The following is a 21,276-nucleotide window of genomic DNA, read 5'->3' as shown; positions in this document are numbered from 1 at the left end:
ATTCATGAAGACATGCCTAGAACTGTTTCACTGGAATAATGCAAATATTTGAAATTCAATAACTTTGTTATTTGTTATCCGATTTTGATCAAATTTTCAGCATTTTGCTTTGTGAATTTACTCTATTTATTGAGATATAACTATCTTCAGCCCGGAGCATCTCTTTAAAACATCATCAGTTTGATTCCAGGCTGGTGTTCCGGGCTGGTGGTGAATCGGCACCGGAGTTCCTGCAGTGCAGTATATGAGTTTAAAAGTTGTTTTACGCCTTATACAACATTACTTCGATTTTATAAGGGGTTGGACCGGGGGTGGGGGGGGGCACTTACATTGACGAGTGGATACCATGCGCGACCGAAAAACACGTAAAAAGGATGTCTTTTTCAAGATAGGGCACGTTACGTACGTAACGTGATAAGGGTGTCAAAAACACAAAAATAATGAAAAAAGGGTATCTATTTCGATAGGAAAGCTACGTGTTTAGGGTCAGATTGCGGGGATGATAAAACAAAATTAAAATGTTTTTAAAATGATGTCCTTTTTGCTCCAACACTACGTATTTAGAGTCTGATTTGTGTGGAAGCTGGGGCCGTACTAAACCAAATGGTGTGTAAACTGTAAAGGTAAAACCGACGACCGACGGACCCGTGACATAGGCCCTAACAATAAAATATCGCTGTATAGGGGAAGGCGGGGTAAGTTGAGCATAGGGGCAAGTTGAGCCACCAGCCCCAGGCCAATAATGAATGAGTCAGACATTGTGGTGGTGTCATGTATTGATGACCCATAGCATAACCCCTAACCCCACCACATTGTTTTCAACTTTGAAACAAAAAGTAGTTTTTTAGAGGGAAAAATATGAATTTCAGCCAAAAAAAGTAAAAAAGAGTGTGAAATAGATAAGTGCTTTATTAACACACACGTCTTTAAATATAATAAAGACATGATAACAACATTATTAGTCCAGGTATGGATCTTCATTCTTGTCATAGTCTTTTATATGATGGATGCATAATAAATGTGTGGATACAAAATTATCGCACGAAGTTCGGACTGGGGTAAGTTGAGCCAAACAGCATGGGGCAAGTTGAGCCATGGTAATTCCTATGGTAATGTATCTTAAAAACAAACAAACCATAAAAATCGATTGAAATGCTGGCTGAAAGGAGCAAATTTACATGACTGCTCTTTTCCTTTTAAAGAATGTTAGTATTCATAGAGAATTAGCAAGTGAAAAGACTTTAAACAAAAAATTGACATGCTGGTTCTCCCCTCATACATTTTGTACATAGTTTTTGTGGCTCAACTTACCCCAGAAGGTGGCTCAAACTTACCCCATATATGGGGCAAGTTGAGCCATTTGACATCGTTTTTTTCAAAGGTCACGATGACTTTCAGTGTGGGGATAGAAAGTTATATATAGGTGGAAAATATTTCAGAAGAATTAAATTTCAAGGCAAGGTACTTATTTCGACAAGATTATTAATCATATCAATTCTAACATGCAAAAAGCAAAAACTGTCACAACTTACCCCGCCTTCCCCTATACTTGGGGTTCATTTCAGGGAATACTTGCCAAGAGAATCGTTTTGTTTCCAATACTTGTTAAGGGTAGGGTTTCAGACAACAATACTTGTGAAGGGGTGAATTTTCAGAATATGGAAAATACGTGTTTATGGTGCTTTTCGAGACCCCATGGTCGCGCATGGTATCCACTTGCCAATGGAAGTGCCCCCCTCCCGGGGGAGGTGGTAATTTCAAGGTGTAAACATTGTTTGTATAATATGAATTACGAGACTGCGATTTCTCAGAGTAATTAGGGCATGATGATCCCTTTTCTCATTGGTTACATCACTAATCATACTACCTGTAAGATCAGAGAACTGTAATGAGCTTTGTGAGCGTTGTCATGAGTTCATCACCGGCAGTCGAAAAATCTCTCGTGCAAAACTTAACTCCATTAAACTGGCGTGCAGATGGGGGGGGGCGCTCGAGGGCATGTACCTCCCCCCCCAAAAAAAAAATATTAAAGACCAAGAAAAACAGGAGAAATGAAAAATTAGGAAAGGATGGAATCTAGTCAATCTCTGAATATAAGTCAAAATCTATTTAAAAATGATATTATAATTTTAAGAATTAAGAAAAAATTGCTCGCTCGCTTCGCTCGCACTTGTATTTTTTTTTTTTTTACTCTTTTCGCCCTGGCAGGCTCCAGAATTCAAAAATGTTCATTGGCTCATACGCCACTGCTTCTTATTTTCGCCGCATTCATACCAATGAAATAGATTAAAAAACATTAGATGAAAAGCCATTTGAAATAGCGTTATAGTTTTGATTGGCTCTCTGGAGTCCCTTTCGTGGTGCGACTGTGACATATTCAAGATCGCATTCACAAGGCGTCAGTTCTTTAATTGTTTAGGTGTATGACTAATGTCCCCGTTAGATTTTCCGTTCGTGAAAAAACTCATAAAATCTCATAAAACAGTAAGAATATAATGCTTGCACCTTTATTTATTTTTAACATTTTTTAATTCCAGGTTGTTTCGTAAACGCATGCGCTTTAATCAGTGGCCTAAATCCGGTCCGAGTTGTGTGTGTGGAGAGAGGATGCTGATAGCATATTAAGCTTAAATTCCAAACTTTTGAGGGTGCCCCCCCCATCAAGGGCTATGTTTATGGGGATACAATCCTAAAACGTGTATTTAATCTATCACTCTTGATGACAGTTATAGTCTTCTAATATATCTTTTTGATGGCTTGTTGCATGTTGTGATGTAAACGACTGAATTAATGTTTGGCGGACCATATTAAATATTAATATGCGGGTGAGCGAAGCGAGCGAACAAATTGTCTAAGAATTTGCATAAAGACTGAATGCATGTGCCCAAATACGTACTTCAAGTGGTGTGTAAGTATGGGGAAACTGAAAGCCTACCGAGAGCGAGCATAATAAGCTAGACTTTTAAAACAGGGGCCGCGGAAGCGTTTTTAAATAAAAAACCAAGTACAAGAACGTAAAATAACCGTGATTGTGATTGTTTGCATTGTCAGCCCCCCCCCCCCCTTTGAAAACCGTTCCGCGGACCCTGTAAAAAGTAATTGAATAATTATAATAATAATATAACCTCTACTCCCCAAAACCTGTACTCCGAGAACAAGTCTTCGGGGGGGGGGGGGCTAGGTAGGCCCCACTATACAAGTTCTTGGGATCGAGCGTTTACTTGAATTGGCTTGACGACGTAAACTGTCGATGAATAAAGAATCAAGTAAATAAGTTACCATTGGGCTGACAAACCAAATAAACAAATTCAGAATAGGAGATGGGAAGACCAAGAAGTTAAAAGGGTATTGTGGAATTCTTTAGAGCAGATTAGTGTGTCAATGTATTTAAATTGACGTATGCATCCTTCTTTACAAATTATATTGACCAACCCATTATGTAAAATATATATACACATGCATTTATCGTATTCTAATAGGGGACCTTGTCTTGACAAGCCTAGCTTTTTTAAGGTCTCCTCTTTCTTTCAAAAGTGTGATATATTGTGTAACTTTTGTCTCTGTAATCCTACTGTGTAATGTAGATAATACGATTTATGTAACAACCTCAATGTACGTTTATACGCTGACAATCCATTTTTTTACCTTGCTATTTAGTTTATTATCATTTGCTTTGTAACTATCATGTATGAATGTTTTGTGAAAGGAAGAAATAAATGAACTATGAACTATGAACATTTCTAACTACCCATGACTTAATTTTCTCTCAACAGATAAAACACGAAGTACTTCATCATATAAAAGGTCGATTGTCGCGATTTCATTTAAGTAAAATATGATTACAGTTCGCGCGCTCATTACGTGATTAGAAATTGTGTAATCTTTGCCTTATTCCTGCATAGGTGAACCATGGCACGGAATATTAAACTTCAAAATCGATGGAAATTCATTTATTATTCTAAATATTACAATGGAACGGATAACCCACTGATCCCTGTCTACATAAATACGCCGATAAAGAGTAAATTACAATATATATCTTTTTGCACCCACGCTCCTTCTGGACCCGGCCACGTCACGCTATAGCTGCATCTGAAACATTTTGAACAACACAGCTTGCTGTTGTAACTTGACCTTTTGATGGGATATGACACTTGTACGGTAGTTTTAAATCTGTCCCCACGGGCGAACTTCACTTTACCAGTATTTATACCAAGGATAAAATAATGATTCTCTGATCGCATTAAACGGGCACTAAACACTATCCCGTCAACGTACTGACCGCGCGCTTTCAAAATCAGCCTGACGAAAACCGAGCTGTTTCACCAGAGTTGGTACGTCCATTGGTTCCCGTAACAGTTTTTCGCCGTGACTGCACTCGGGATCAAGTCGAAGTATAGAGAGTCCGTGGACGAACGTACTCTTTCGTTTCCAGTCATTTTATGTAACATTCCATCATATATTTTCAGACTCTGGGCGACAATATGGATTCGTCATATTATATACGTTAAAAGGGTTCTAACTGCCACCTGCCTTGTCTCATGAAGCATTGCTTTTATCGAACCGACTAATACTTTTGAGTTTGATATAAGGAATACTTGTATAAATATCGAATCCTACATCGATCTCGAGGTTCTTTATTAATCATTTTGGATTTAACTAAACTGTTTAGTCAAAATGGTACGTTCTCGAAGATCTCCTCTTCTATGTGTTGTTTTAGTAGTCATCATCATCGTTTATTCTGATTTAACTAAAGGTAAGTAGAACCTGCGTGCTATATATTCAGACATTCAATTTACTTTACAATATTCAATTTGTGACTCAGTATGCACATAGCTTTTGCACTGCAAAAACTCTGGTGTTGATTTAACACCAGCCCGGAATCGATATATGTCCACACCAAAGAAGTGTTAAACACCAGTTTCGTTTTGGTCTAACACCAGATTGGTGTTTGCACAACACCAATTAGTATTAAAACAGCATCGATTTGATTCCAAACTACTTCTTAAAATTAACACCGGTTTTTTTTTGCAGTGTATCCAGTCTTTATCATTTGCGCAATTATTATTTATTATTATATTTTTCACGTTTTATTCAATAAAAACAATGGAGGGTAAAGAGTGGAGGGTAAATCTGCTTAATTACAACGAAGCCGGCCCACGAATAAAAGAACATAAACATGATAATATAAAAAGCAGATCATAAACATAATAAATGAATAGATAACAGAAAAATAATATGAAGAAATAGCATAACATAAATCAAATTCTGAAAACATAAGCATCATGACCATAAACCATAACTAAGTGCGGCTGCCATCTGCCCCTCCCCCTCCATCCCGAACTGGACCAGGGGGCCGTTTCATAAAGCTGTTCGTAAGATAAGAGTGACTTTAAGAACGACTGGTGAACCCTTCTTACGCGCTAAACCATCGTCAATGTATATACCATTTACCACAAGAAAGGATCACCAGTCGTTCTTAAAGTCGCTCTTAACTTACGAACAGCTTTATGAAACACCCACCTGGTTGTAAAGTTGGAGTATGTTAGTGAAAGTTTTGCAAAGTATTTTAAAGTTATTCGGGGACTTTGTACGGAAAGTGGTAATTTTTTGGATATAGAATTTGCAGTGAATGAGAATTTAGGGTATGGTATTTGTAAACGATTTTAGGCGAAATGTCTAGTATTATAAACAATGGGCCGTACGACAGATAATGGTTTCATGTATGTTAATTGGTGCAGAATCATCCAAAATTTGTACACTAGAATACACTGTTGGTATTTAATCCTCTGTTCAACAGATTGCTAGTAGAGTGTAGTTAACAAAGAATATTTTGAAGTTATGCTGTCTGTATTCAAAACCAAGCGAGCGTATCCGTTCTGCAATTTTTGTAGTCGGGTTGTATTAGTTTTCGAACAATTCCCACACGCTGTACAACAGTAGCCAGATAATGTAAGTGCAAATAATAACTGTTTCAATTGAGCAATAGAACGTGATATTTTACAAGAGAGGTATTGTATATGCAAAGACCAGCTTAATTGAGAGTAGAAAATGATTCCTAGGTTTTTTAATATTATCAACATGCTCCAAAGCTGTATTCTCAAATTTTATTGTGATTGCTTTATTCTGTGATTTACATTTATTCATAATTTTAGTCTTTATGGATGTAAATACAAGCGATTAGTTTCGAGCCATTTAGAAATTAAGTCCAGATCAGATTGTAATTCAGTTGTATGTTAATCATTCTATTGTCGCTATTAAATATAGTAGTATCATCTGCATATTAATAGAGTTTTTGACCATTAAGTTTCCTAAGTCTTTGACATATAAACAAAAAATCAAGGGTCCATATTGAGGGACACCTGTTTTTACATTTAAAAATGAACTTGTTGTTCCTTTTATTGAAACACACTGTTGTCTTCCAGTCAAATACATTTTAAACCATAGTAGTTCAGAGTCTATATACCATAATAGTGACATATTATCAAGTATATAAGGAATTACGTCGAACGCCTTCTGTAGGTCTAAGAAGTAACAGACCTCCCGTTATTCGACCAGAGTTCATGTTTTCCAAAATAAAATCAAATATTTCTGTCAAAAAGCAAGATGTCGAATGAAGAGGCCTGAATCCAGACTGACTATCACATAGGTAATATTTATTTAGATAAGCATATAAGGTTGGCGCTTTTTCTAATATCTTAGATAGTGTCGTTAGAAGCGATATTGGTCTGCAATTCATTGATTCATAAGAACCTCCCTTGTGAATTGGTGTTATCTTCGCTTTCTTAAATTCCTTTGGAATTTGACCGGTTTGGAGCGACTTAATAGAATAATTTTCAGTTCATAAGTTCATAAAATTTATTTCCGCATTAGTACATAAAATATTTCAACGGCACCATTTCAGAGGAAAATAACATAATATCAGAATGCAATGCAGAATACAAACAAACAAAAACAAAGTACAAAATATACAAAAAAAATACAAAACAGAAAAAATATAATATGTTTAGAACATTGTCAGTGGTTTGGCGATATAAAGAGCAGATTTTTCAACAATTTTAGATGCAGACCATCAACCCCAGATGCATTTTTCATATCAATATTTTGCAGTTCTTTTCGTAAAAACTCTCTTTTTATTTCTTAAAAAACGAAACGTCTATCAGTAACAAAGTATTCATACTATTTAAAATTTCAACAATGATATTTTTGTCTGTAATCGATACGTCATCTTTAACTAACTTCACTTCTATTTGGTAATAATTGCTTAAGTATTCGCCAATTTTGGCAAACATCATTTCCGCGTTTCTTCAATTCGTTTTAATGGAAATCCTTTTTAATCTTGTATTCAGATCAGTGGCGTACCTTGGGTCACAACATTGGGGGCACCAGCAAAAATTTCGAGTCACTTAGAGAGCGCGCAAAGCGCGCTATACTGACATAATAGAGACATTTTAAGGACAGTACCATTAAACAGATATGTATCTCACTGATCACATAATGCGAGCGCGTAGCGCGAGCTGATTTTTTTTTTTAATTCAGACCTAAAAAGGAACATTGTTAACAAATTTTTGTAATGATTATCATACCTGTCTCGCTACACATACAATGCGAGCGTAAAGCGCGAGCTAAAATTTTTTGTATATATTGACCACAAACAGGGACATCATAAGGACTATATTTTAGGAATCCATTAAGAGTATACATATCTCACCATAGTCATCTAATGCGAGTGCCAAGAGCTTGTTGATTTTGTTAGAATAATATACATCTAAATGAAGCATTAGTCATTGTAATCATGATTAACATACGCATCTCACACGTCAAATATTGCGAGCGCGAAGCGCGAGCTGAAATTTTTGTATATATTGACCCCAAAGAGGGATATAAGGACTATTTTTTTAAGGAATTCATTAAGAGTACACATATCTCACCATAGTCATCTAATGCCAGTGCCAAGCGCATGCTGATTTTATTAGTATTACATCTTTACAAGTGAAGCACTTTTTGTACTCATTACAATCATGATTATTATACGCATCTCACTAGTAAAATACTGCGAGCGCGAAGCGCGAGCTGCAAATTTAGGAAATTCAGACCTGAAGAGGGGCATTCTAAGGCCTGTTTGTAGGAATTCACGAAAACCATGCGTATTTCACTAACCAAATGATGCGACCGCGAAGCTGATTTTTCTTTTATATTCAGATCAGAAAAAGGGAATTTTAAGGTCTGATTTTAGGAATTCATGAAGAAAAGACAGATATCTTACCAATCCACGAATGCAAACGTAAGCACGGACAGGAAATGCTTTGTATTAAGACCTTAACATAGGGAAATCACTTTAAGTAGTCATGAAAAAGAAGCATATGTCACTCCGGGATGTCACTACATAAAACAATAATAATTTAAGTGCAAGGAAATATATTTTGCGTATATTGACTTGAAAACGGGAGGTTTTAGTACAACAGGACTATATATCTTGTTAAACAGACAATGCGAGCACCAGGAACAAAGAAGATATAGCCTAGGCCCAGCGAAAATTATGTTTCACAATGTTATGATTTTTTTTAATGTAATATAACAAATATAATCTAACAATGATAACTAGCAATAATTCCTTCTTCCCCCCACTACGTTTCTCTCCCTTTCTCCCTCTTCCCCCCTTTTTTCTGGCCAGCCGATGGGGGGGGGGGCATGGGTCACCCATGCCCCCCCGTAGTTACGCCACTGATTCAGATTATTTGTTTATTGCAGAAATATTTGAAATTTCCCCTGCACTGAAGGTTTGGGTTTTATAGAATTACTGGCTGACAAGATGTAGTCATCATTGATCCACGGTACATCCGTATAACGTACGGGGCATGTTTATCACTTACTTACATAGATTTAAAGTTGTTTTTTCAACATCTTCTTCAGATTCAGGCTAATCAATTTCATTAAATTTTTCTTCATCAAAATTTCTGAATGATCAGAATTAGCTTTAGAGGTTTCGATTATAAATCCTTTCCATGTATTACCAGATAAACTAAAGAATGGTCACTGATTCCCTTTTCTGTTTCTGTTTATGGTAACTCCCGTAGGAACTCGGCAGGACAGCGCTCTGCTGGTAAACGCCAAGCTGGTATTTAACCAATTACCTAGGAAACATTTTACTTCTATAGGTCTACATAAATCAGTCATAGCGGCTGACCTTATAGACGACAGAAATTACTCTCGGGCCTTTTTTTATTACCAAAGTGGAGACAATGGCAGAGTAGGGATTCGAACTCACAACCTTGCGATTATGAGTCCAATGCTCTAACCACTGGACCACACGACCCGTGAGGTCCAATGTTTGAACCGAGTGTATGAACTCCTAAAATGTAACCTAAAATGTATCATGTTTTACTTTATTTTGAAAAGGGCACATTTCATTTTGACAAAAAAGAGCGCTTTCCATTTTGAATAAAGGGCATTATTTCCGATGAGGATTTTTTTCGAGGGGAGGGGGCAAGTTCCTCCCCCCAGTTCCACCGTCCCTGGGGTCATCTAGTTCTTAAACACCTCATTTTATAGTAACTTTAGTTCTTAAGCGTGTGTTTTCAGATTTGGAGCCACACACTCCTACAATTTTCAAATCTGAGTACCCCCCCCCCCCCCGATTACTCATCCTGTAACCGAAAGTCACATGATTTACAACCACATCTTAATAAAATGATGTCTGTTTATTGAGTTTGTGACACTTAAAAAATGAAACGTGACAGTTCATGGGTAACATCAGTATTAGCAAAGTTGTTCACATGTCAAAAGAGTATTAGGTGGTGTTTATGTTTTGTTTGTGACCCAAACCCCTTTTCCAAAGCGCAAGTTTTTTGTTTATAGTTTTTTTTTTCCTTAAGCGCAAGTTTGTTATGTTGATGGATACAGACAGTAAATAAACAGCTAAGCCAGGGAACTGGCTAAACAGTTCTCTATAGAAATACCTGCATTACAACCAACTGTGACATTGCACGTAATTACACATGGGTTACTGTTTACTGCTAAACTTAGGGGCGGATCCAGGATTTTCGAAGGGGGGGGGGCCACATTTTCCCGATGAAAATTTGAGGAACAAAAAAAAGGTCCTCGCTTACAATTAAAGGGGGGGGGGGCACACTTACACTTTGATGCCCACTTCCCCGTTATAATAAATGCAACTAAAATATAACGTTTGGTTGAATGGAAAGTTTAAAACTATTTCGTTGTCATGATTGTGTAAGCGTACTGGGAAAGTAAGCCGACTGTGAAAAGTGAAGAAGAAAAATACCACGAAATAGTGTAAAAAAAAAATGCGGAAACAGTATAGGTTAGTATCATGTCAGGCGTATCCGACCACAGGTTATATTTCAATCATTTACGCCTTCTTATGTGAACAAATATTTTATTGTTTTTAGGACAAATGATATTTTGTGGAAATGAAAGAGATTGAATATTCATTTGAATGGAAAACAAAGCGAGAAAAAAATAGGGATGAGAGGGGAGAGACGTACGAACAGAAAGATATCGAGAGAGAAAGAGGGTGGGGTAAATGAGAAAATAGAGACAGATAGCATTGAGATGGATGAGATGAAGAAGAGAAGGAAGATATATAGAGAGGAACAACTGGAGGAGGAGGAAAAGAAGAAAAAGAAGAGTTAGAAGAAGAAAAAGAAGGAGGAGATAATGAAGAAGATTGAGAAGAAGAAAAAGAAGAAGAGATAAAGAAAGAAGGAGAAGGAGGAAAGGAGAAGAAGAGAAAGAAGAAGAAAACAGCAAGAAGATTGAAGAAAAATAAAATGAAGAATAATGTTACTTGAATTTTCATATCTTTATCTATATATTATAGGTCAGTGGGACTGCTTCAACCGCCGCAGCTGGTCCTACTTGGGCAATCATAACTGGTCTTGTGTTTTAACCGCCAGCACACTCGACTGTCAGTACTGTGAAACCTGGTCTTCTATAATCGGGAACTTGTCCAATGCCGAAGAGCTCATAGATGGATACGGTAAATATGGACGTTTCATGCCATATCTGTTTTTTTTTTCCTGTTGGAGGGGGACATTACCCCCCTCCCCACAAAAAAGGAAAATATATAAATGAAAAAAAAACAAGCATAGCATTTTATATCTTATTCAATATTGAATATAAAAATGACATAATTGTGAAGTATGCCTAGAAATTGAGTCTTGGATCTCTTTTTGGATGCTCCGCAGGGAATGGTGAAAGTACTTTGTGTGGGCATGCCAGGATCCGATAACCTGAGACCGGAGTATGTAAATTTGCAATATAAATAGTTTCTATAGTAACATACAGTATTAAGTGCTGTATGAATGTAGCTATTGTTATCATTATTAACATTATTATAATTGTTATCATTAGTATTTATTATAATCATTATTATCATTATTATAATTATCATTACATTTTAATATCTTGGTTATTAAAAAAAAATAATGATACACATCATGGTGATATGCACGTCAGATAATGCCACACACTTAATATTTCTTTTACATTTAATTGCTCGAATAAGGCAATATTTAATTATTTTACGGAAACTCTTCATTTACTCGCAAGAAATCTGCTAATATATGACTGATTAACCATGGCGTAAAATGTTTCATGGTTATATACCAGCTTGGCGTTGATGCAGCGAAAAGCTGCTTTGCCGAGCTCCTACCGGAGACCGGAGTTACCCCGACAGAAACAAAAATATCAGAAGGTTATGCCATGGCAACACAGTGAATTGATATAATAGTAAACTGTATTGACACTGCGTGACCACAGTGTGAACACGGTGTGGGATCAGTGTGATGCATTGACACATACTTGACATGCAATGAAACGGTCTATGTGTGATTGAACTTCTTAACAGTTTAATAACGGCAAACACACAACTTTCGATCAGAATCTTCCAACTTTTTGATGTTCATTATTTTGTCACAGTGTGTTCACAAAGTGCCAACTCAGGGAAGAAGCCCTTGTGTGGCAAATGTTTAGCTCATTGTGTTCATGTAGTTCCACACAGTGCTCTGTGAATACTCGCTGAGGTTTTAAACTATAATGACAACAGTCGATGTCCCCAGAGGACCATACACTGAGGTGTTGAAATTACACCCTTGTAATCGAACTTAACACCAAAGAGTGTTAAAGTAACTGTAGAAAAAACCCGTTTGTGTTGAACTAACGCTAAAACACAACACCTGAGTAAATGACAGGTGTAGTTCTACACTGCAAAATGCCGGTGTTAATTTAAAACCAGCCTGGTATCACCAGATTGGTGTCGAAACAACACCGGTTTGGCGCTAGGCTAACACAAATTTGGCATTCAAGCAACACCAATTAGTGTACGAATATTGGTTTGATCCTTAATTGGTGTTTTTTCAATTCTTCTCTGGTGTGGATCGATACAGGCTGGTGTTGAATTAACACTGGCGTTTTTGCAGTGTACGTAGGCTGTGAAGAAGATTACCAATGTTTGGCATTTGTTCAACACAGTGTGATCACAGTGTGTTGACTTATGTTGCACATTAATAAATATGCATTTAAAGTCAATTCCCTATTTTGAGGGAAAATACATATAATATACGCATCGACGTTTTAAGCAGATTATTGATTGATTTCATAGTTTGTGACGATAATTCTGATAGAATCTGCATTTGAAATTTACTTCAATAATGTATATAATGATTTACTAACCATTACTAAAAATAAATAAGTCTAATACGCACATACGAAATAATGTGAAGCCACGGCCATAGAGTTACAATACATCGTAATTTGCAGTTTGTTATTGGGTGAGGTGTGATTGTAAAAAAATGAGATTAATATTGCGGTCAAACAATTCGACAATGCATGGTTAATTAGGATTTTTTATGAAATATTTCCAATGGATTTTCTCAGTAGGCCTATACGATTTGCGTTTTTCATCTCACTCTTCCCTATGAGGCTGAGCTTACACATTTTCCACACTGTATTCACATTTTTATTCTACTATGATAAAATTAGGAACTTTTACACAATGTTATTAAATCGTTGAGTCGGAGTGTGGGAAAATGTGTTACAATTTATTACAATGGAATGATTACGTGAGCAAAGTGTGAAATACAGTGCCGTCACATAGTGCTCACTGAGTAGGAGGTGTGTGTGTGTGTGTGTAGAGAGGGAGAGAAGAGAGAGAGAGAGAGAGAGGGAGAGAGAGATGGAGATGGAGGGGTGGTAGAAATAACGTTGCTGAGTGCCACGAACGATAAAATAAATGACAATATCGTATGCTGATTGACATTTACACAATCCTACCTTGAAAGCGAAAAAATGGACATTGTGTAATTCAACTTATTAAACGTATTATATCCGGAGGTTTCAATGGTAATATAGGCCTAAGTGTCACTTTTCCCGATTGACGCCATCGGCCTGTTTCAGTAATATTTGTAGCATGCTTTACATCACGTCACCGGGATGAATACGTATATAATGACAGGTCATTATGTCATTTCCTTTTAGCGATTGCACGTTTAATCCGTCGCTTTTATCAAACTTGTCAGATTAGATGTATCAATAGTAGGCTTTATGTAACTATCAACTAATTGAGTCGATATGATGACTATTAAACCTTTATTACCAAAGAAATTGTAAAAGATGAAAAGACTTTTAGTATAAAAAAAGAGTAAAGTAATAAGGAAACTTTGGGATGTGAATGTTGAATTAAACATCATATACGATGTGTTTTATTTTGCTAGTTAAATGTGCCACTGTATTTGTATGCCTGGGCTTTCACTCAAAAAGTGATCTACAATTTCATCAAATATAGAGTGACATTTTCGAAAGCTTCACCTGTAAATGCTGAAGTATGCCTTTGTTTTTATAGAATCAAATTTACATGTTTCATAAGCAGATATTCTATCATAACTAATTATGATTGCTGAATTCAATTGTACAAAATATGTGCAAGATTGCAACATCAGCGCGCAAAGGTTTAATACACCAATATACCAATGTTTTTTTTTTAGAATATTGAAAATGTTCGCTAAGTATTGCGCGATTAGTTCATTATTGTTTCTGCCTTATTTAAAGAATGGGGGTCTGGCTTTCTGTACTGACAATAATGACAAAAACGTAACTACATATTCTGGCGAAAATGTTTCTTATTTAATTCTATCTCACTCAATTCACGTAATGAATGTGGTTCCACTAATGATTCAAACGAGAACATTGTTTGAAGGCCAAATTTCGTCTGCCTGATAACTTGCTTGATGAAAATCACTAATGACACTTCCACTTTCATGGTTCATAATGAAGCCTCTAAGGCGGAAACGTGACACTTACCAAGACAAACATATACATAAATAAAAAAAAAAAATTAGTACATGGCTTTCATGGTCGGGCGCATCGAGTATTCAAAGAATTCCTTCCTACACCTGGGTGGAGAGTGGCAAATGTAGATAAACGCCTTGCCAAAGGGTGCGAGTGCTGCGTTGGGATTCGAACCCCAACCTTATTCTTCAAAGTCCGGAGATTTGTCCACTGAGCCACAAAACCTCTGCAATAGTCACTCGATGATTGAGACACGCAAAAGGTCTCTAATTTTAATCTTAAACGATTTCTTTTTCAGATTTGGAGGACAATTATTGCCGTGTTGCAGGAAATTCCACGGCTCCATGGTGTTACATTATGAATATGAACGGAGTACTGCAGCCTGGGTTTTGTCGTATCGCTACTTGTGCAGGTACGTGATATAAATTAAGGATTATTAAAATTGATCGATTTTAGTATTATTCATCTTCATGATAGAATTAGAAGAATACATTAAATTTTAATCGAGACCCGTATAGATAAGCCAATTAATGTATAGTCCGAATTGCTATTATCTCCCTAATTAATGCAAGTTGAATATGCAGCCTTACTTGTCAGAAGGCCTACGTCCAAGCATGAATTTTTCAGCGACTGGAATGTGATTCATGCTCAGAGTTTCGCCTAGGGATGATGGAAAGTGTCACTTTATTTTGTAATAATTCATCAAAAAGTGTTCGAAAGATAAAATTTTAAGTAGAAATGTGTGTTAATACTCATAGATTATTAACACACATTTCAAATGTAATCTTTCAAATATTAAATTTGTATATTCGACTTTATTTATTGCAAATGTGTTGAGAAACATTTTGTCATTTTATATTTAAAGTCATTCGTATAGCTTATTGTCGTGTGTTTATCATTGAGTGCCTTAACGACCACCCATAATACACAATGTATACTGGTAATCACTGTGATGTGAATCATGCTAGTGTATTTTATCAGTATCGTATTTTCAGGTTTAGCTTCAATATGAATAAAGGGTTTACCCATTATTTGGTAAAGAAGAAACATGCATATTTCTTGGGTAAAATGGTAGCAAATGCTTTGTACATTTTGCTCAATATTGCCTTGAAATTTATCCATAAAACTTGCATTTTGCCCATTATGAGGCAAGATCTCACCCAACAAACCTGAACATTCACTCTTTACCTAATATTGTGTAAGTCTTTACTCAATCCTTTAACATTTTACAGTGAACTGTTGATATGAGTTTATTTCTGGGTTACATCAAAGTTTCAACCGGCACTGCTTCACTGATTACAAGTTTTTATCTTGAACTTTTTTAAGTAACCTTTTCATATATTTGACTCCGGACATTGTTCAAAATACGCTATTATACCTCCTCAATATTCCTGTTATCAGCAATTCGTGTGAGCATGATAATGGAAGATTTTGCCACTCAGAAATCTGAGCGTGTTTGGTATATCTCACACAATAGACCCTCATCATCATCATCTCCAGTTTTCTATAATAATACCAGCAAGTGTATGATTTCAATGACTAAAAAGCTTTGCGATGGGTATCAAGATACTCTCAATAATTATATGCCACCTTACTTTTTTAAGGCTCTTCTTACGGCTTTCAAAAGGCGATCAGTTTCCTTCTTGGTGTTCTTATTTCATGCATTTGAAACTGAGAGTTTTAACCTTGAATTTTCATTAGGGGTATTAACGAGGTCCGCATATAGTAGATTTTAAATATTAGTGCTTAATTATTGAAATGATGAATAATATATGACCTGATAGAAATAATGATGAATTTTAGCAATGAGTATTAATGGGGTCCACATGGTAGATTTAAAATACTGAGTACTTAATTATTGAAATGATAAAAAGTATTAAAACATGTCAAGATAAAATAATGATGAATTTGTAGAATTCATGGGGTCCGCATAGTAAACTTAAATTGGTGATTGTTTTTATTATAGAAGTGATAAAAATAGTTTGAAAACATGGCCTGATAAAAATTATGATGAATCTCGGAATAATAATATTGATGGGATTCATAAAGTAGATTTTAAATAATGAGGGCTTGATTATTGAAATGATAAAGATAATTAAAACCGTGGCCTGATAAAAAAAGATGGTGAATTTTCAGAATGAGTATTAAATGGGGTTCACATATATAGATTTTAAGTAGTGAATGCTTGATTATTTAAATTATAAGATTGATTAAAAATATGGCGATAGTGGTAAGAAAATTGAAGTGGGTTTTATTATTTCCCTGCAGAAAGAGGATCACCATACCTTTTTTTATCATCACTGAATCACTGATGTTCCTCACTGTGATTTGTCAATGGTCTCAGCATTGCTTTCCCCACTATATTTTTGTAATTACATGTCCACAACATCAACATACCACTGATCATGTGGAACATTATTATAATGTTTATTCCTAAATGTTCCAGTTGTCCTATATTTTCTTATTAAAAGCATGTTTATGAAAATAACGTATTAAACATTTTCTAGAAAGCAAGATATTTTTGTTAAGATTTGCATACCCGGGGGCCACTTGCATTGGCGAGTGGATACCATGCGCGACCAAAAAAATAAAGACGTAAAAAGGATGCCTTTTTCAAGATAGGGCACGTTACGTACGTAACGTAATAAGGGTATAAAAAACGGGTATCTATTTCGCTCTGAATGCTACGTATTAAGGGTCAAATTTGCGAGGGTTTACAAGACAAATATGGTTAAAGGATGTACTTTTTTCCCCAACAATCAACATTACTTGTTTAGAGTCCGATATGCGCGCGGAGTTGGGGCAGTACTAAACCCAATGATGTAGGTAAAACCGACGACCGAAGTCCGTGATATAATCATAGCAATATCGCTGTACTTAATTGTTTAGGGGTTCAATTCAAAGAATACTTGCCAGTGGTATTGTTTTGCTTCCAATACTTGTTAAGGGTAGGGTTACACGCAAATTACTTGTTAAGTGGTGCATTTTCAGAATATGGAAAATACGTGTTTAGGGTGCTTTTCGAGACCCCATGGTCGCGCATGGCATCCACTCGTCAAAGAAAGTGCCCCCCTGGTTTGCATAACAGTTTTTCTTTTTAAAAAATCTAGTTAGTCAGGAAGCCAAATATTGAAAGAGTTTTATCTTTCCAAATAAAATTTAGCTGAAAATATTATCGCAATGACCCAAATACCATTTTATCATCACCTTTCTTTGTAATTTAAATCAATTACCTTTTTTATGTTTATATTCACTTTTTGTCTTTTATCATTTTATTATATTTGTTGAAATATGGAATGAAGAAATAACGCTTGAATCATGAAGTATTTTGATAAGGTTTTTGTGCTGAGTGGGAGTGTAATCGTGCTTACCTTGTATCATTCCCCTTGTAGCACATGCTGGCTGTAGGAACGGAAGCGGTCAAGATTACCGAGGTTACGGTCAATATACCGAATCAGGCTTCCTCTGTCTCAACTGGGAGAACATGACCGAAAGCACACTTTATCCAGAATCAGGTATTATATTGCGTGTTTGTTTCATTCACTTCGACAACCAATAATATTACATTGGAAGATAGGAATACGTAGTAGGAACAAAGCATAAAATATAAAGCACAGAGTCCTTTGAATATCATAGTAGACAAGTAATTCATTGAAGTTAAATTTTGCTTGAAATGGTTACACTTCGTTATTACGAAGGTTCGTAATTCCGAAGGTTCTTTATTCCGAAGGTTCGTTAATCCGAATAAAGGGTTCGTTAATCCGAACATTTGTGGCGTTATTCCGAAGGTTCGTTAGTCCGAAAACGAAATAAGGTTCGTTAATCATTTCGTTTTCGGACTTACGAACCATCGGAATTACGAACCTCATTTCGTTTTCGGATTAACGAGCCTTCGGAATTACGTACCTCATTTCGTTTTTCGGACTAACGAATCTTCGGAATTACGAACCTTCGAAAATACGAACCTTCGGAATAACGAAGCTTCGGAATTAAGAATGTATGCGGCTTGGAATATAGCATTCATATAGGAACAGAAAAATAACTTAAAGACTTCTGATAAAGTAAGCGCTAAATAAACACGTATAATTATCATGACTAATAATATATATATATATATATATATATATATATGTGTGTGTGTATATATATATATATATATATATATATACATGGAATTATATCCCTGTAGCATATTGAGATAGAATAAAAGACATCGCTAACATCTTACGAAAATTAAAAACATCATACACCTCAACTATTATGAAAAGAAATACATATTATAATTGAATTTGTAATATTGTTACAAATTCAGTGTTAAAAAAAAAGATCGTATTCACGGGATGTAAGATATGTATTTTTCATAACTATTGACGAAATCCCGTAATCATCTGTTTATTTACTTACATACGTATTTGATTTTTTTTGTCTCACCTGCATAGCAGAGTGAGACTATAGGCGCCGCTTTTCCCGCGGCGGCGGCGGCGTCAACAGCAAATCTTAACCGAAGATTATGTTTTTGAAATGTCATCATAACTTAGAAAGTATACAGACCTAGTTCATAAAACTTGGTCATAAGGGTAACCACATGCTACTCAACATTCTACCCGAGTTTCAAGTCACATAATCAAGGTAAAAGGTCATATAGGGTCAATGAACTTTGGCCAAGTTGGGGATATTTCTTGAATTACCATCATAGCTTTGAAAATTTCTGGATCTGATTCATAAAACTTAAACATAAGAGTAATCAAGTGTCACTTAACATCCTGTGCGAGTTTCAGGTCATATGACCAGGGTCAAAGGTTTTTTAATGGCAATGAACTTTGGCCATTTTGGAGTATTTGGTGAATTAACATCATAACTCTGAAATTGTATTGGCCTTATTCATAAAAATGGACATAAGAGTAATCAAGTATCACTGAACATCCTGTGCTATTTTCAGGTCACATGACCCAGGTCAAAGATTTTTAAGGTCAATGATCTTTGCCAATGTTGGAGGTTATTATCAAACTGCTGTCCTTACTTTCAAAGTTTATGGATATAGTTTATGAATTGTGGACATAAGGGGAATCAAGTATCACATCTTAGATCACATGATCAAGGTTAAATGTCATTTAGGGTCAACGAACGTTTATCATTATATGAATTATGTATTTTGTGAAAGATTATTTTATAGTAGTTTTCAAAGTCAGCACTGCTTCTATATTGAATCGCTTAATGCAGGCCAGAGGAGCTCCACTTGTTATTTGTTTGTTTTTGATGATTTGCTTATTCAAACATGGATTTATGTAACCTATTATTCATTCCATTTTTTAAAATTAATTTCATTATTATTAAATTGCATTATTTGGGGATGGTGGTAAAGTATTTCCCCCAATAGTATTGACTGCACGACGATTCTTTTTTAGTGCGGACTTAAAATACTTATAGTTCAGTGACAATGCGTGTATGTATGTGTTCTCCCCCGAAACCAGGGCTTGACGAGAATTTTTGCCGGAACCCTGACGGACGTGATAGGCCGTGGTGTTATTACCAGACCTCAGAGAGCAGCGAGATCTTTCAAGATTTTTGTCAGATAGACGAGTGTAAGTCGAGATAGTTTTTATTATCATTGTAAATATATTCGCAAAAGAAATACAAGATAACAGTGTCATATCGCACAACATACATATTTCGAATGATACAAAAAATGGCTACAATCATGGAAGAAGTAAATAAATGACCTTACACCAGGTAACAATATAGGGCAGAAAAGTGTGGAAAAAGGGAAACTGTTAACATAAATAAACTTCTTCCTGTAAGAAAATTAATAGAGACACACGGATATGATTTTAATAAAGAGGGGGCGATCGAACGAGGATGGAAGACAAGGAGGGGTTGGTGCAGATATTGGGAGGGGGTAGAATGCGGCAAAGAAAGATGGGACGCAGTGGGGAAGGGAGTGAGAGGGAGGGGGACGGAGGGAAGGGTGAGTGGGGGAGGGAGGAAAGATGAAGGGAGGAGAGAGGGAGACAATGAGGAAGGAAGGGAATGATGGAGGAGGGAGGGACTGAGGGATGGAGGGGGACTGAGGGAGGGGAGGGAATGACAGAAGAAGAAGGCAGAGAATGTAGGGGTCATATAAAATTAGGACTTGACTGAAGGAAAAGGAAAACCAGATTTAAAGGACAGGGCGGTGCTATCAATTCCTAAAGTAATTTTCTTCGATACCTTTGCAGGTATAACAGATGCCCTATCCCAGTTCCTGCTGATCCCCAACGCACGTTTCGATTCTTACGATAGTCGGGTGATCGAGAACCCTAACATATCGGCAGAGGCATGTGCCCTGGAGTGCCTGGAAGAAGAATCCTTCACCTGTCTCTCAATCAAGTTCCGTGATGTCCATACCTACAACGACCACAGATGTACTCTATCGGCTGAGAGCATATACACGCTAGACCTGGCAAGGAGCCCAACGGACGGGAGTGTTTTTGACGACTATCATGGCTTGTACATTCGAATTGACAAGAGTAAGTAAGCGATCATCCCTATTATTCTCTTACAGTGTGCCCCACAAAAAAGAAGAGTATACTTTTAGTGACAATTATCAGCACCATCAAATACATTTTGGTTTCCAAAGTTATGAAGCGAAATTTGAGACACGACATAAAAGTTTTAAGCACAAATTCGCGTTTAAATTAGTAGGGCCTACATATATATATATATATAGAACCTATAGAATGAAAAAAATGCTAATGTGGTTGTCGATTCGGACGCTAGGTACTCGCATTGTAAACAAATCTTGGATGAGATTCATTTTGCCCAACTTGATTTTGACATCAAAATCATGTTGGGTCTATTTATCATTTCAGGTATCAAAATAATGATAAAACAACTGAACCTAATGATGATACAAATATGATATCACGAATGATTGAATTATGCTGAAGATTTGATAAAGGTAGATAAGATTGGGTATAGGCTCGTTTACCC

At 36.1% G+C, this 21,276-nt stretch overlaps 1 protein-coding gene across 1 annotated transcript in view; it reads left to right on the top strand.

Annotated features, from left to right (window-relative positions):
• Window positions 1-4,308: 4,308 nt before the first annotated feature.
• LOC121422386 overlaps window positions 4,309-21,276 on the top strand; it is an 87,856-nt gene continuing 70,888 nt past the window's right edge. Inside the window, exons 1-6 of the mRNA XM_041617393.1 lie at window positions 4,309-4,756; window positions 10,841-10,999; window positions 14,606-14,719; window positions 17,700-17,822; window positions 19,779-19,889; window positions 20,523-20,813. Coding sequence (XP_041473327.1) covers window positions 4,678-4,756; window positions 10,841-10,999; window positions 14,606-14,719; window positions 17,700-17,822; window positions 19,779-19,889; window positions 20,523-20,813 — 877 coding nt within the window. The 5' untranslated portion in view covers window positions 4,309-4,677. The remainder of the gene's footprint in view (window positions 4,757-10,840; window positions 11,000-14,605; window positions 14,720-17,699; window positions 17,823-19,778; window positions 19,890-20,522; window positions 20,814-21,276) is intronic.

Source organism: Lytechinus variegatus, chromosome 10 (genome assembly GCF_018143015.1).
Source record: "Lytechinus variegatus isolate NC3 chromosome 10, Lvar_3.0, whole genome shotgun sequence".
NCBI lineage: Eukaryota > Metazoa > Echinodermata > Echinoidea > Temnopleuroida > Toxopneustidae > Lytechinus > Lytechinus variegatus.
This window is presented reverse-complemented; position numbering and strand designations above follow the sequence as displayed.